Source organism: Ambystoma mexicanum, chromosome 6q, assembly GCF_040938575.1.
Source record: "Ambystoma mexicanum isolate Mex_15411 chromosome 6q, UKY_AmexF1_1, whole genome shotgun sequence".
Taxonomy (NCBI): Eukaryota; Metazoa; Chordata; class Amphibia; order Caudata; family Ambystomatidae; genus Ambystoma; species Ambystoma mexicanum.
Window position 1 is genome coordinate 161,072,841 of NC_090937.1, and position 16,101 is coordinate 161,088,941.

Consider the following 16,101-nt stretch of genomic DNA (forward strand, 5'->3'; position numbering starts at 1 on the left):
ACAACCAGGAAGGCAAAGCGTCGAGGAACAACAGTGACTGGGAATTAGTCACGCAAACGCCAAACAGCCGCTGTAGAAATGCACTCGCCCTTCACACACGCATTATCTCTTGGTATGTTTTTGTTTTATAGACTCTACTAAGTAAAAGCAAAATGTCAAATGTTGATGGCCCTCTCAATTCCTACTATCACCTGGTTGCCCCCTGGTGAAGTGGTCAACCTTGAAAGATGACTTTCAGGACTATGTACTCGCTCTAGAAGTCCCAAATTACAGCATCAAACATTAAAAAGTCACTCCTTAGGCACATGTTAGGATTCGTAGGGCACAGAATCGTCAAGAGTTTACTTGAACTGCAACACGGAGCTGGCACCCAGGGGTTTGGAAGTGGTGGGAGTGGTGAGACATATAATGCATTTTTGATCATTAGACTTATGGATCTTCGTTATGAGAAGAAGTTGAATGTCCTTTTGGAGTGGTATTTCTTTAGCATCAGGGAACAAAGGGTGGGGGAATCATTGGAAGTTTTGAGATGGGCCTTAGGGAACACACCAGCAAATGTAATTTATCCTATTACTGTAAGGAGCATATCAGGGATCAGTTTATATGCAAGATTATAGGTCTGAAGATTCGAGAAGGCATTTGGAGTGAGGGTGATGTCACCGTAGTGTAAGTGAGACAGGACTGGACACATATTTCAGGAGCATAGTACAGGAGATTGAAAAGCATGAGGGAGAAGACACAAGAAAGGTTTGCCAATAAAAGCAGAAGGGCATTCCTTGTCAAAGAGACAAGGAGGGATATTTGAAAGCAGGTCATAGAGACCATACATGTGGTCGAGTAGTGAGCATCATGAGAGTGCTGTGGGGGATGGTAGGAGGCAGCGAATGAATCAGGGCCCTTAGTTTTTGTAAGGGTGCAGTGTACACACATGCTTTAAGGTGTGGGAGAGCAATCCATTTAGTCAATTACAAAGACTGGCCAGGTTCGAACGTAGAATGCAGAATTTGAAAGAAGAGGAGGCATTTTGCCTGTTGTGAGAGGAAGCATCAGGGAGGTTGCTCAGGGTCGCAGTGCCTCTTAACTTTACTAGGAAAAAGTTGAGGTGGAAGAGGAGGTGGTTTATTCCATGATTGGAGTGGCAGCAAAAAAGTACAAAAAAGGCAATGCCTCAGACCCAAATCATGGTGAATGGGAGACAGTTGAATAGTTGTATCGATTTAGTCTCCGACTATGCCATAATAGAGAACTCTGCATGGGAGGACACCTTTACTGACTCTTGCTTTAAATTGGGTTGCACTGACATATGCCCCCATTCAAACAGGTCATTCACCATTGATGTTTTAGGAGGACTTGATGAAGAGTTGAAGTACCAGGTAGGTTCAAACAAGCCTTTGTTTATGTGTCCATAGGGGATGGTTACAATAGAGTTATCATGGGATTGTGCTGAACCCAACCGTGATTAGAGTGGTGGCACTGGTATATAAATAACAATGCAAGGTCTGCTGGCTGGACCTTTTTGAAAGGAGACTAAGATGCTTGAAACTGTTCCAATATTTGTGTTAGACTAAGGGGAGGTTTGGTTCCTATTGTAGGAAAGGTCTGCACTGTCCATTAGTCCAATGCCAGAAATAATAGAGGATTTGAAGAAGTCAGAGTAGAACATGTTGAGACAACAGAATGGGTTTGCCTGATTGTGGTGGTGAGAAAGCCCATGGGTGGGAAAAGGCTGCCTGGACCTCAAAGCTGTAAAATGGTTGTCATAATGGACTGCCATCTAGTACTAAACAAAGGTGAGATGGCAGTACTCACAAGCAGAGGGAAAAAATCCTAAGTGCTTTAAATCCATACTAACAGACAAAGCTGCTGACCAATGGTTGTGGCATTATAACATTCAGAACACCAGACAGAACAATTTGTTACAAGAGGATCCTGTTTGGTCTGGTCTCTGTGGATGACATATTTCAAAGGGTGATGCACAGATTGACATGAAAGGGGTTCAATGCTGTAAAGATGATATTATAGCCTTGATACTAAATAAGCATGATCACTGAGCGGAGCATGTATGGCAGATGGAGGACTAGCATCCCACTAAAACAATGTTGTTTCAGGGTTTCTTTGTGGGAGTATTGGAGCCACAGGCTGATTGGGGATGTGTGAAGCTGAAGCAATCATGTTGAGGGTGATCAAATATATGTGGGGGGGGCACAGAATCACCAAGAGGTGCTGGAATTTCTATGTTTGATGGAATTCTTCTCAAAATGTGTCCAACACTTTGTAAACAGAATGAAAGCAATCAGAAAGCTATGCAAGTAGCAGTGTGAATTCAACAGATGCAGTGACTATGATAGTTAGTTTATGGATGTCAAAACGGTGATTTTGAAGGCCCTGGCATAGGATAGCTTTGACATAGACAGCCCCACCATCATCATGATGGATGCCAATGACAGTGGACTTGGTGCAGTTTTGCTGCATACTAATATGTAGCTGATATGCCTTTGCCTCGTGTAGCCTAAGTAGGGTGGAGGTGACTGCATGTATTCTGTTGTTCAAAAGGACTCTCTAAATTATGGCCGGACAACCATCAAGTTTCATACATTTCTCTGTGAAAGGAGCTTAATAATTAAGACTGAACATAAGCCATTTGCAGGAATCCTTTCAGGCAAATCTATACATAGGCATCCAAGGAGGATAACGAGATGGGTCACTGTAATGGTTGGATTAGACTTTGAGGGTGAGCATGTCCTAGGCAGTGAGAATGTGATTTCAAATGTATTGTCACATAAGGGTATGAAGGTAGAGGGAGAGGATGAGGCTGTGAGGTGGGAGGATTGATGGCTGGATGACGAAGGGGTATTTGACATATAGGAGGTTGTTATGGAGAGACATGGGGCAATGATACAGATAATAACTTGATCTTGATGGAAGTCATGGTACAGGTGCAAGGTGGTCCTAAGAATTCTATGGTGGAAGAGAGACTGAAGAAATGTTGAAGAGTGAGCGGTGAGAGAATTCCTGAGATGTGCCATGAGGTCCACGTGGGCATGGCAAATACAAAATGGGGATTAGGAGATGATTATAGGTGGTCTGGAGTGGATAGTGGCATCAATGCCCCTGTGAAATATTGATTCATGTGGCATGTGAGGGATGGGACAACAATTACACTTCTGGGGAGGCTCTGGGAATATATGGGACCTCTCCATGGGGATGTTTTGGGACCTCTTGATGGGGAAATTAGCAAAATACCTATAGACCTGTCCTCCAAGTGGATGTACATAAAAGTAGTGTTTGTAGTAGATACACATCCACTGATTATGCTCAGTGATGAGTTATTCTAACGGGATGCGTACCCTAGCAAGATGCTGACAGACAATAGGGTCTAATTTGTGTCTGGAGAAATTGACTCTTGTTTGAGTCCAATTGGGGTGGCACAACACAAAGCATTGCCATGCTACCTTAAGATCAATGGTGCAGTGCGCACATTCAACCAGACCTTAATGGAAGGTATGTGTGATGCAAAGGCTAGGGACGCATCCTGGAAAGAGGAAGTGGTAAGGAAGGCTCGAGCATATGCTTTGAACCACATGCCACCACAAGTATATATGTATTTTTAAATCTTGCAGAGGGGGATACTCAGAAAAGCTAACACGTTGGTGTGTCCCACTTGGAAGTGGCAGTCAAAGTATGTTGAGCAGGATGACTTCTACCTGCCTGTAAGAGTGGAGTAGAAGAGAGAGAGAAGATAAAAGAAACATATGACCGCCTAAAGTGTGCCAAGCTGCACAATAGTTGACAAAGCCAAAGTAAAAAATATCTTGCAAAAAACGGGGCATTAAGTTTTTGGGAACCGCAAAGGGTGGAATATGTTCTGTGTGATGCTGTCAAAGGTAGAGTGTCCCAGGCCTCTGGCTTCTAGCATTGATGTTGGGGGGAGAAGTGTAGGATAGTCTAACCCCCATCCTGTCTTCACCCCCCACCCCCTTTGCAGTTCAAGAGCATTTGGAACACCAGTGGGAACATTGTTCAAGCTTCCTGGGGGGATTCCATCTGGGGGACAGCTAGAGAAAGGGAGCCAGCGAGTAATGACCTTAGTACTCAGGCCTGTTTGAACCCTGCAACCTGTTACATGAAAACAAAAGCACACTACAAGACTTACTTCCAGAGCCGCTTCTTTATGGTGAGTACAGTGTGGTACCAGCAAATGTACGAACAGATCATTTCTGGTCTTATGTTTGACAGAGTGAGTAGTGAGACTGGTAAGATCTTTATAGGCATTTGAAGGTAGGGTGGATGCAGTGAATAAGACGGACTAATTGGAGAAGCCTGAAGGACCCCATAAAAATGACAGCAGCATCCACTACTGCTTTGCTTGTACTTCAGTTGTAAAGGAGGCATTTTATTCATATGCTGCCAATGAAGTTGTGTAACGCTTTATAATTTCTAAGGACAGTGTATTCAAATAAGATTTTGCATGAGCCTTTGCAGGTGCTATTTTACAGAAGAGTAGGTGTGGCTTGGCTGTGAGGTGAGAACATCTTAATATAGGACAGTTACCAGGCTTTGTATTGCATGCTGTATCACAGCCAATGTTATTCCCTCTCTCATGGATAGAGGAAGTTAGTTCATGGGAAATTTAAAAAACTGCTATGTTTGAGCAGCTCTCACAAAGCATCCATCCAGTTTAACAGGGTCTAGTACTGAACCGGTCAAGGACCCCTTTCTACCTAGAGCAGGAGGCCAGGGTGTTCACCAGAGCCTGTTCTGCCTGAGGCAGGGTGCGGGAGTGGGGACTTGTCCCACTCTCTGTCCCTTCTACCTGTGCATGGAGGAAAATGGCAAGTAACAAGTGCTACTACCCCATACCTGCCATGCCCTATTCTGGCCAGTGTTATTTTTCCTCTTTTTCCAGGAAAACAACGGCTAGCAGTGGAGGAGGGAACAAACAACCCAACAGCACAAGAACCAGTGATAAACAGGAGGGCTATAGAGTCACACAAGCTTTCAGAGCAGAAATCAGGAAGCTCCACAGACATTTCAAAGAACTTTGACAGACAGTGCCTGACTGTGCTTGTCTTGTGCTGCAATTGCACAGCTCTGGTGGACCTACACTTGAATATCACACACATACGAACTTTGACTATGTGTGTCATGGTCCGCCATTGCAGAACTCTGTCGGAACCACATTAGAGAAGGCAGCTCTACAAAGAGATTTTAAAGTTTTTCACCAGTTTGACATGGCCCCGCGGAAAGAACAAACTATGGACTGGGCCTGGGCGAGAAGGTGCATAAAAGATGACTAGGGAAACAGGGCAATGTGGGTTGTTCAGATGAGGTCAAGTCAGGAGAAGGTGGGCCGAGAGACCAGGTAGAGGAAGGATGTAGCAGTGGAGCTTGGAGAAAGATTACAGAGATTGTGTGCAAGGTGTGGTATCAGTTGATGAGAGAAAATGTTGCTTGGGTGGGATATTACGTGTATGTTAGCAAAGGTGATTGACAGACAAAGAGGGAGGGTAGGGGGGTGAGGCTGATTGACAGTGGAAGGAGGGATGGAGTATAGTGTAGTGTAGTGTAGAGGGAGGAGGGAGTAATAGAGATTTCTGGCAGTGGAGAATAGTAGAGTGGAGGGTAGTAGAGTTCAGAGGGGAGAGTAGTAGGGAGCAAAGGAGAGTAGACGTTGATGAAAGAATATCTGAATGGCAGAGAGGGAGGACCAGAAGGGAGGAGAGTAAAGAGAAGAGAAAAGACAAATGATGGAGAGAACAAGAGGGGGAGGAGTGCAAGAGCATGGAAGGTAAAGACCAACTGGGACCCGGGTTATTGAAAGAGTGGGATACACCTAGAAATTCCCAGAGGGAGCAAGAGAAACAAGGCTATTGCCTTTAGGCCCTCACTAGTAGTCAGTCAGATCCTAGATAATATGGGGTATTGATCTCTAGTGACAACCTTGGGGTTTAAGGATACCTGGGCTAGGGAGGGAAAAGCCGGCAGGATACAACCCTCATCATACTTGTTAAGAAAAACCCTTGAACCATCTGTGAGAGTGGGTTAGTTCTGTAGGCCATCTGTGACAGCAGCCGATAGCTAGTGTTTCATTATTGCTGGGCTAAATCAGGGGTAAGCAACATTGCTTTTCACTGTACTTGTTCACATTTAGTGAGAATTGCCGGAAAGGATGAGCATATACTGCCCTTTTATTTAGTTAAAAAGTACAAATTGATTAAAACAATATATTATAATAAATGCAACAACTGCAGTTTGTCCCCTTCTTATGTACTGTATGTGAATGTAATGTTTGATATTTGATAAAGTAATGTAACATGATGTAATATAAAGAGGTCTTGTGTAGTGCAACATCTTCCATGTTGGTAGCCTCTTGGTGCTTTGCTGCCTTATGAACATAGGCTATGGCTTAAGGAAAAGATCTGCATGCAGTTTTCTACATTGAAAGTTTGATTCTTGGAATTGGTCTTACCTCAGGCCCCAACGGGTTCATGGGATTCATTGGGTTCACTGGGTTCATAGGGTTCATGGGGTTCACCGGGAAGAGGGGATTTAGTGGGTTCATTGGTCCAGCTCCTGGCATCGGGACAACCGGCGGAATATCCACCTAAAAGACACACAGATGGCCTATGCATGTGAACAGCAAATGCAAACACAAAGAAGACTTACACATCGACAATAATAAACAGCACAGGAAACAAAGTAGCATTATGTATTACCTCTGCACTTGAACTTGCCCCTGGGGCTTGTGCTTTCTAGAAAAAAAGAAATAGAAACAATTATCTAATGTTATTACTCCTTAATTGCCATTTGAACTGGTGGACAATGTTATAATCTGCATGTGATAGGGTGGGGATGTTGGGCCGTATTAGGTCAAGGCACATAGCAATGTCCTGCAGATAATGCTAAATTGCAAAGTTATATTCTCTGGGCATACAGGAAATGTTATGACAATGTGCTTTAGGAGGGCAATACTGGCATGCACCCATGGAAACAAAGATTGGTAATTTACATCCGGAAACCCTGAAATTAGTGTGCTTGTTTTATTTGTGGGTTTTTATAATGCGCCTATACATAAGTGTTTAAAGTAGCAACGAGACAAGGGGGTAGCAGGGATGACACAACAGAAATGGTCCTACTAGGTCTAGTGACATTCGGATCGTACAAGTGAAGTAATAGAAGTACAGGGGGAGAGGGAAGTGCCAAAGAGTTAAGCGAGTGCCCGGGGAGGCTAGGAGGACAGAGTCCAGGGGAAAGAGAGCGCAGGGCAGAAACGTCCAGGTGGAAGTGCGAGGAACGGGCTGGAAGCGCTAAGGGGGGTGAAGGCACAGCCAGGCTAGTGCAGGGGGAGGGAGACCAGAAGGGCAAGTGCAGGTTGGGGGGCAAGGTGACAAGTGCAGTGGTAGACTGGAAGGGGAGGGCCTAGTGCCCTGTTAGAATCTGAAAGAACCTGGCAGATAGACGGAGGGGTAAATTAGCTGGGGGAGAGAGGGAATGAGAAAGGGCAAAGGAGGGTCTTGAGAAGCTTCTGGAACTTAAAGCGATCTGGCTCAAGTCTGAGAGGGGCAGGGAGGCAATTCTAGAGGACCACTGTGGAGAAGAGATATCTACCCCCACTCTCTGTTTGGAGAAGAGTCTGATCTGCAGAGAGTTGGAGCTAGAAGATCAAAGTGCTCTAGCAGGGAGCTATTTAGGGAGGAAAGTTGGATATAGCGGGGTTCCAGGCCCCTGAAAGCTTTCTTTGTGGATGATGCAAAGGGTCTTGAACTTGACCCGCACATGAACCAGGGCCAGTGGAGAGATTTTAGGGCTGGAGAGATGCGGTCCCTGGGCTTGAGGCCAAGGATAAATCTTGCTGTCCTATTCTGTTTTAGTTCAAGGCGGGCGAAGGGAGGGGTTAGGTAGGTTGAGGAAGAGGTTGTTACAGTAGTCAAGCCTGGAGGAGACTAGAACTCTGGAGACATTGAGCTTCTGGGGGTAGGTGAGGAAAGAAAGAATGCCACTGAGGAGGTGAAGCTGATTGTGACCCTTCTTGGCATGGTCTGTGATGTGGGGAGAGAAGGGGAGGGGTTGAAGATAACATCAAGTTGGTTTGCCTCACAGGAGGGTCAGGGGAGAAGGACCATGGAGGGTGGCCAAATTGTAGGAGGAAAGGAGGGAGTTGGAGTCCCAATGAGAAGGATCTCAGTCTTACTGGCATTAAGGCAGAGATTGGCAGCAGTGCACCATGTCTGAATAGCAGACAGACAGTCAGGCATGAGAGAGGAAGAGGAAGAGGCAGAGGAGGGTAGCTTGAAGGAGAGTTGTGTGTCGTCTGCACAACACTGGAAGTTAGAAGACAAGGCAGAGATCAAATGGGCTTGGGGGGCAAAGTAGATTTTGAAAAGCCAAGGTGAGAGAATAGAGCTCTGAGGAACACCACAGTTGGAGAGTCAGATGGATAAGAGAAAAGGGCCCATTTGAACCTGAGATGGTAATTCAGAGAGGAAGGAGGTCAGCCAGCCCATAGCCAGGTCTGTGATGCCGAGGGTATCACAGAGCCGATTTATAAGGGTGGCATGTTTGTCCATATCAAAGGCAGAGGAGAGGTCAAGAAGGATGAGAACAGAAGTTGGAGTCGAGATTAGAAAGCAAGTCTTCATGGGTATTCAGGGGTGCAGTTTCCATGCCTCTGGCAGCTCTAAAGCTAGACTGGTGGTTGTCGAGATAACCAGCAGATTCAGTGTGGTGGATAAGCTGGGAGATGGTCAGCTACTCCAAGAGTTTGCCCAGGAAGAGGGTAATGGAAGGGTAGGCAGAAGGATTTTTGAGGAGAAGGTACACAAGGGCGTGCTTGTGGAGTAAGGGGAAGGATCCAGTGGCAAAGTAATGATTGCAGAAATCAGCCAAGGCTGGAGCAAGGGAGACAATGTTGTCCTTGATTGTTCTGGAGGATCAGGGGGCACCTCTTTGGATGAGACTTTCATAGAGCGGAATTGTTTAGAAACCTCACCAGGTGATATTCGAGAGAATGAGGAGAGTAGGAGGGTAGGCGGGGCCAAAGGAGTCCTGAGAGCGGGATGGGGAGAAGGTGAGAGGTCAGAGAAGTGCAGAGGGCCAAGGGAGACAGAGAAGAAACAGAGACTGCAGTAGGATCGGCAGGTTCCTTGCAGATTTTGAAAAGGTCAGCTGTGTTAGTGGCCCCAGAGATACAGGCTTGGATATAGTCCCTCTTCTTCAAGCAAATTGAAAGACTGTATTGCCTTTGGAGCAGGCTGCAGGTTAGTTTGTCAGAGGATGTTCTTGAAGTCCGCCACTTCCGCTCAGCTGCTCTGCACTTACATTTCAGAGAGGCCAGGTCAGAGTCATACCTGGAGTTGCACTTCGAGGCAGGTTTAGTGCAGATCCTGATGACAGGGGCAAACATATCCAGAGTGTTGGAGATGGGGAGTGTTAGGTTAGTAAGGGTTGTGTCAGAGTGAGAGTCAATGGAAAGAGTAGGAGGGGGTGTGAAGGTGGTATCAAATGAAGCAACTGACACTTGCTTCATGGGTAGAATGATGGAGAAGGAGGCTGGCATTACGGGTGGGGTTTAGCCTGAGTAGAGGAAACTTGGGGGTAGAGGCCAGGAGAGCAGAATTGAGGTCAGCCCACTCTGAGAGGAAGAGTGAGGACTGGCCATGGGGCCTGTAGATGATGGCTAGAGTCAAAGAGAGGACAGGGGAGACACCAACCCTGAAGACGAGGCATTTGAAAAAGAAATAGGCTGAGTGGGTATGGTAGTGGAAGGGACCCAATCAAGGAAGATCTGGGCCACTCTACTCCCTGTTAGGCATGGGCTTAGAGAGGATCTTGTAGCCCTCAGTAAGGAGAGTGTCAAAACTTGTGACAGAGCTGGCAGTGAACCACATCTCGGTGAGTGCAAGGACGCCAAAATCAAGGTCTTCAATGAGGAGACAAATGTCAGGGGAGTGTTTCACGAGAGAGAGAGAGAGTTGAGGGTAGCTAAGTGAAGCAGGTTGTCACTTTTTAAGGTCTTTGTAGGAGTGTGGTACACTGGAGGTAGCAGAGGGGCCTGAGGGGAGGCTAAAGGAGGAGTGGCAGGTGAAGGGAGCAAGTTCATGAGAGACAGAAGATGCCTATCAAGAAGGAGGAGGTTGGGCTGAGAGTCCTGGACCATAACAGTGTCATTTGTGTAGACAGATGGGCCTTGGAGACCAGGAAGGATGCCAAGAGTACTTCCCAGCAGATACCAGCATTAATGGGAGAGGAAGAAAAAGGGGAGAGCACTGCGACCATATGGGGGGTCCCTAGGTCAGGGGAGAGGACGACAAAGAGGATGTTGCTGAAAGTCTGACTGGAGAAGCGTTGACATAGGTGTCAGCGATAGGCAAGCCTGGATTGTAGACCAGGAGTCCATTGTGGGCATTGTACAAACCGTTATAGACTGGCAGGACAATGTTCAATTTGGCATGCCAAAGTGAAAAATGGCAGGTTGGCTCATTGGGCTAAACATATTTAAGAGCATTGAACTTAATTATGATTTTTTTTTTTAAATACCACTAACAAACAAAAGGATAAACTAAGGAAGGATATACTGAATTTTTAGATGTAGTATATCTATAACTTCGCCCTGACTTCACCGGTCCACAATATCGGAATGATTCGAACATTCAGAGAACACAACCAGGACAACATCTCCAAAGAAAAATAATTAACTTTTCAGATGCCTCCTCAGAAGAGGGTGATAGCTGTAACTTAAGAGGACCTAGAAATTACCGTCAGAACACAAGACCACAGGGTAGAAAATATGGTCAAGGTAGAAGAAGAGGTGACCATTTCCAACTAAACTATCAACATCATAGTTATCCCCCAGTGTATCCACTGCAGGTTTATCAACATCAGGATCCCCCCCTCCACCCAGAGCAAGGGGATCCACCGATAACAAACTTTTTCGAGACTCGGAAGAGGGCGTACAGACGTTAGAAATACCAAGAACAGTATTCAACCTCTCTGAAAGAGTGTTGTCTGAAGAGGATATTAATGTCTTTTAAAAGGCTTCTTGTTTACTCCTATGATAAACCCCCAAAAAATAGATGTCGAAATTGAACTTTGACAATTCCTCAGAAAAGTATGATTGAAAGATTGCTTTGGCATGGAAGACAATGATGACATACCAGATATAGGAGGTAATACCCCCTTTAGACCTAAGTCCTCACTCATGCCTTCTCTCTATGATTTCCAGAGAAACAGAGACCATTGAGAGAGCAGTCCTTAAAGAATGTAATATGATCTATGATAACATGGATGGAAGACAGAATCCCAGCTTTACTTTATTAAAGCGGAATATCATGTTTTACTTACACTATGAAATGAATCCATTCAAATTAAAAAGCCTGATTATGGTGGAGGAATTGTAGTGTGCAATATGATTAAATATGATATGGAGATGGCTAGACAATTGAACAACAGTGAATGTTATTCTAAACTGAGAGGTGACCACACCGAAATGATACAAAAAGAAATTGACCTTATCTCCAAAAGAGCATTGGATGTTGGTTGCCTTAATAAAAAAGAATTACATTTTTTGAACTCTGCTAATGTTAGGACCCCGTTATTTTATTTTATTCCTAAAAATCACAAAGATTCACAAAACCCACCAGGAAGACCCTTAGTTTCCCTCTGAGGTTCCATACTAGAACCTATTGGACAGTTTGTGGATTATTTCCTAAAACCAATGGGAGCGAAATCCGATAGATATCTGGCAGATACTACGGATGTTATCAATAAGATAGAGGGCATTATATTTGACCAGAGTACTGATGTACTTATTACTTTAGATGTAGAATCTTTGTACTCTAATATCCCTCAAAGGGAATCATTAAGCATCATGAAAGATTTCCTTGATACAAGGGAAGGTTTACAAAAAGTCCTGAGTGAATTCCTGGTTGAACTTTTAGAGGTTGCTCTTAATAAGAATTATTTTTGTTTCAAAACCTCGTAATATATGCAGATTAAGGGGACGGCTATGGGTGCAGCTTTTGCTCTGAATTTTGCCATGCTATGTTTATGGCGATTCAAGCAACGCTGCATTCTAACCAATACCAACCTCTTTAGAAAAACATTAAAAGTATACAAATGCTACATAGATGATATTATTATCATTTGGCATAAAAAAAGAGGTTGATTACAACCTTTTCCTCAATTGGATTAATGAACAGAACACTCATTTGAAATTTACTATGCGTCACAGTAGCAGTGAAATAGCTTTTCTGGATATACAATCCATGCAAATACCTCCCACCATTTAGGATTGCATTACAGAGTGGAAAAACAATGCACCGAACCCCAGCTCCTCCTGGATTTGTATGCATTGATTGTGTTCCATAGTTCAAACAATAAACATTGCACAGGAAGGGCTGCTAACACGAATATTTTAGGGTGAGTGTTCCTTTCTATGCAATAAACAATTACCCCCTATATGCCTTTTTGAACCTCCTTTCTCTCAAAGCCTGTCAACATTTGTACACCACAAAACTGGTGCCAAAACATGGCAAAATGTGTCTGTAATTGATGAACACCTTTGAGGGATGTTGCCATTAGGCAGAAAGAATCAAGTGAATGACTTAAGAATACACCGTGATAGTGAGACTTTGGTTGAATCACTGACTGTGATGTTTCAGTATGCCATGCTCTCAAGGACCATGCTCTGAGAAAAAGTGATTTACACAGAGAGTGAATGAGAGGATGTAAACATGATTGAAGTGGGGACAGAATGCAAAGTAGAAAGGGGTAAATTGAGAGCGAGACGCAAAGAGTGAGACACAGACACAAAGTGAACCAATTAGAAAACTGTGCCAATGGACGGGGAGGCACAGAGTAAAATGAATAGTTATGAGTGAGAGAGACCCGGCAGTGCCTGGATGTGAGAGCAGTTTTCAGCACTTAACAGGCTGAGCCCTATCACACTTTAAGCCTAGACTGGTGAGCACCTACACTTCTTTTTAAAATGTAAAGCACTGTGCCTTTGCATGGTGTTGTTCCAAGATGTAGGTGGAAAGCACAGCAGAAGGAGGTGGAAAGAACAGCAAGTTGCAAACTGTGCTTCATTCCCCTCCTATGTTTTGCAAAATGAAGGCATGCAATCATCATTCCTTGCTTTTGAGCTTTCATTTTGCAAGTGCAATTTGATCTGTCACCATTCGCACTAAACACAATTGGGCTCACTTTCTGCCTTACTTAGCTTCAACAGGAAGAGGCTTGCAAGCCTGTCCAGGCCAGGTAATCTTCACTATTGTAATACTTTTTTAAGAAAGGGTTCGCGGATTTTATGCCTGAAACATGGGATGAAGAGAGTAAGTTGAAGGTGGAAACACAGCGAAAGAAGGAAGAGACAGACAACAAGAGAGAGAGACATGAGGAAATCGGAGAGAGCAAGCTCACAAGAGGGACTGAACAAAAGTGGAAGGTGAGAAAGAGAGAGAACAGAATAGAAATGAGGGGGAAAGAATGAATCTTAAACGTGATAGGCGGCAAAAGACAGAAGAAGACAAAGACAAGGTGCATAGGAGAGAGATAGAGGGACATGGACAAAGAGAGTGTGTACAAAAGAGAGAAATTGCAAGCGAGGCGAGGTAGGGAGAAAGAGTAAGAGATTAATTGAAAGAGAGAGGGTGTGCAGAGAGAGGGAGGCGAGGAAGAGAGTTAGTAAGAGTGGGTGTGTGCTTGCTTGAGAGAGAGGGATAGTGGAGAGAGAGAGAGAGAGAGAGAGAGGGAGGGAGGGAGAGAGAGAGAGAGAGACAGAGAGAGAGAGAGAGAGAGAGAGAGAGGGAGGGAGGGAGAGAGAGAGAGAGAGAGAGGGAGGGAGAGAGAGGGGGAGAGAGAGAGAGAGAGAGAGAGAGAGGGAGGGAGAGAGAGGGGGAGAGAGAGAGAGGCGAGGAAGAGAGTTAGTAAGAGTGGGTGTGTGCTTGCTTGAGAGAGAGGGAGAGGGGAGAGAGAGAGAGATATAGAGAGAGGGAGAGAGAGGGGGAGAGAGAGAGGCGGATGCTGTGATGTTTGTTGTCTTCAGAACACAATAATGGCATAGAAAGCGGCCATATTGTGTGGAGGTAAATGGATTCCGGAGATTAATTCGGGTCAGCTGCCACAGAAGTCTAGAATGTCACATTGTGCATAGTTGTTTAGGTTCACTCGTGCTATCATGGACGCATTCACAATAAAAACATGTTTAGGCTACTACTTTAACTCATCTGTTGCATTTATATCGAGAGGGTCTTTTCAGTGCTGAATACAAGTCTGATTTTAGTTCGCGTATTTTCCTTTCTTTTTAATCAAACACCCGTTTATGGAATGCTCTGCACTCATAGAACATCTAGACATTGCTCATGCCACGTTTTGTATTACAAACACGCACACGCACATACCTTAGCTGGTGCAGCAAATGCCGCACTCACAACCCAAAGATACAGGATAGTATTCATATTTGCAAACAGTGCTGAAAAAATTGAAATGCACAATGTTATTACGCCGTGGTTTTAGTTTTTCAAAACAATTTGCCATTACATTAAAAGAAACATTTTTCATAAGTGTGTTTTTTTCTCGTTTGCTTGAGTCATGAAACGATTGCAGACAGTAGCCTGAGTAGCTGAGCGTTCAAAATCACAGAGAATTCATCTATAGTGTTTGATGTTAATCGTAATCATTCCTTTTGTAAATTCCAGATGTATAATCAGAAAGTACAAAACACGTCGACTGCAATGTACCTTGTCATCACCTTTCTGAATGCCACTAGGATCAAACACGCTTGATTCACTCACAACTCATATGCAAGCAGTGAACGTCGGTTGCAGAGGCGAGTCTGTATAACGTTTTCAAAACCAAATCGATCCCTTCACACATCAATACAGAACACAAATGCTTAACCCAATACAGATGTGACCCACAAGCGGGGGTGCTGTGTTCTTGCTGTGCTTTTTATAAAGGATCCTTTTCATCTGGCTAACACACCATTCCCCCACCACACCACAATTGTCTTCGATATTGCGCACTTACCTCTTTGCAAGTGTGTCCGCATTTATTGTAAAGGCCCCGAGAAACCAAGACACTGAGATGCGCAGTGCGAGGTCACTGTCCGCGACCAGTATTTAAAGTCTGCCCCAAAGCCTGAAGATAACGCGGGAACCCAACGGCACCTGAGTCACGCGCCTGAGCGCAGGCCCGGGTAAGCACATTATCTCCCTGACAATGGCCGGCCTGCCATTCAGCCCTCATGCTACCCACCACAGGCTACGCAGGAGACTTAGGGACATGGGGGAATTAACTAGCAGACCTCGTCAACAACGGCGATGACGGCGTCCAAGTCCCTTTAGGAAGAAGAGATTAGAAGTACACGCAGTGTAATGCCCTGAACGGACATACTCGCAAGACGGTGTATTTTTTAAAAAAAGTATAGCCGACTTGAAGCCGCCATGTGCACGCCCTTATAAATGAGCGTGCTATGACAATACCGGTGCACACGCATAAATTAGAGCAAGGAGCTGGAACTTTGCACCACATTAATCGAAGCTCCAGAAGGGGAAAAAAAGCGTCTTTCATTTGCTCACACAAAACAAAAAAACAACTTTGCATGCAGGTGCCCACACTGCGTGTGCCCAGGTTGTGCCACATGAGTGGTAACTGAACTCACACGGTAGGAGGGGGGTGGATTGCTAATTACTTGCAGTTTCCATACGCAAAATTGGTGTGATAGAAAGGGTGGACGAGGGGAGGCAATGCCCATGAGGGACACGCCTACAAATACTGGCAGCAGGGCACGCCGAGTCACAAAAGTGTACTAAGCCCCCTGCCGCCTTTTCCCTCTGGTCTCATTCAATCAAAGTCACACTTGGACAGACATGCACACGCTGAAACTATTGCATTAGAGCACGGATAGGGAAAAATGGCTCATGAGGAGGGACACACATCTGGTGGGTGTTGTTTCGTTATTTGCCCACCCATTGACTGCCCCTGGCCATGATAACACCTATGGCCATTCCCAGCCACTTTCTGCCACACCCAAACTATTGAACAGAGATCCATGGCAGCACCCATGACCTTTCTGTTTGTGTGTCTCTCATCACCACGAGG

At 45.0% G+C, this 16,101-nt stretch overlaps 1 protein-coding gene across 2 annotated transcripts in view; it reads right to left on the minus strand.

Moving 5' to 3' along the window:
• Window positions 1–15,181, minus strand: part of LOC138515844 (decreased expression in renal and prostate cancer protein-like) — an 82,352-nt gene extending 67,171 nt beyond the window's left edge. For both annotated transcript variants that reach the window (XM_069630589.1, XM_069630590.1), the window contains exons 1-4: window positions 15,028–15,181; window positions 14,400–14,470; window positions 6,717–6,752; window positions 6,470–6,604 (exon numbers count right to left, since the gene is read on the minus strand). In XM_069630589.1, coding sequence (XP_069486690.1) covers window positions 6,470–6,604; window positions 6,717–6,752; window positions 14,400–14,470; window positions 15,028–15,049 — 264 coding nt within the window. In that variant the 5' untranslated portion in view covers window positions 15,050–15,181. The remainder of the gene's footprint in view (window positions 1–6,469; window positions 6,605–6,716; window positions 6,753–14,399; window positions 14,471–15,027) is intronic.
• Window positions 15,182–16,101: the final 920 nt, after the last annotated feature.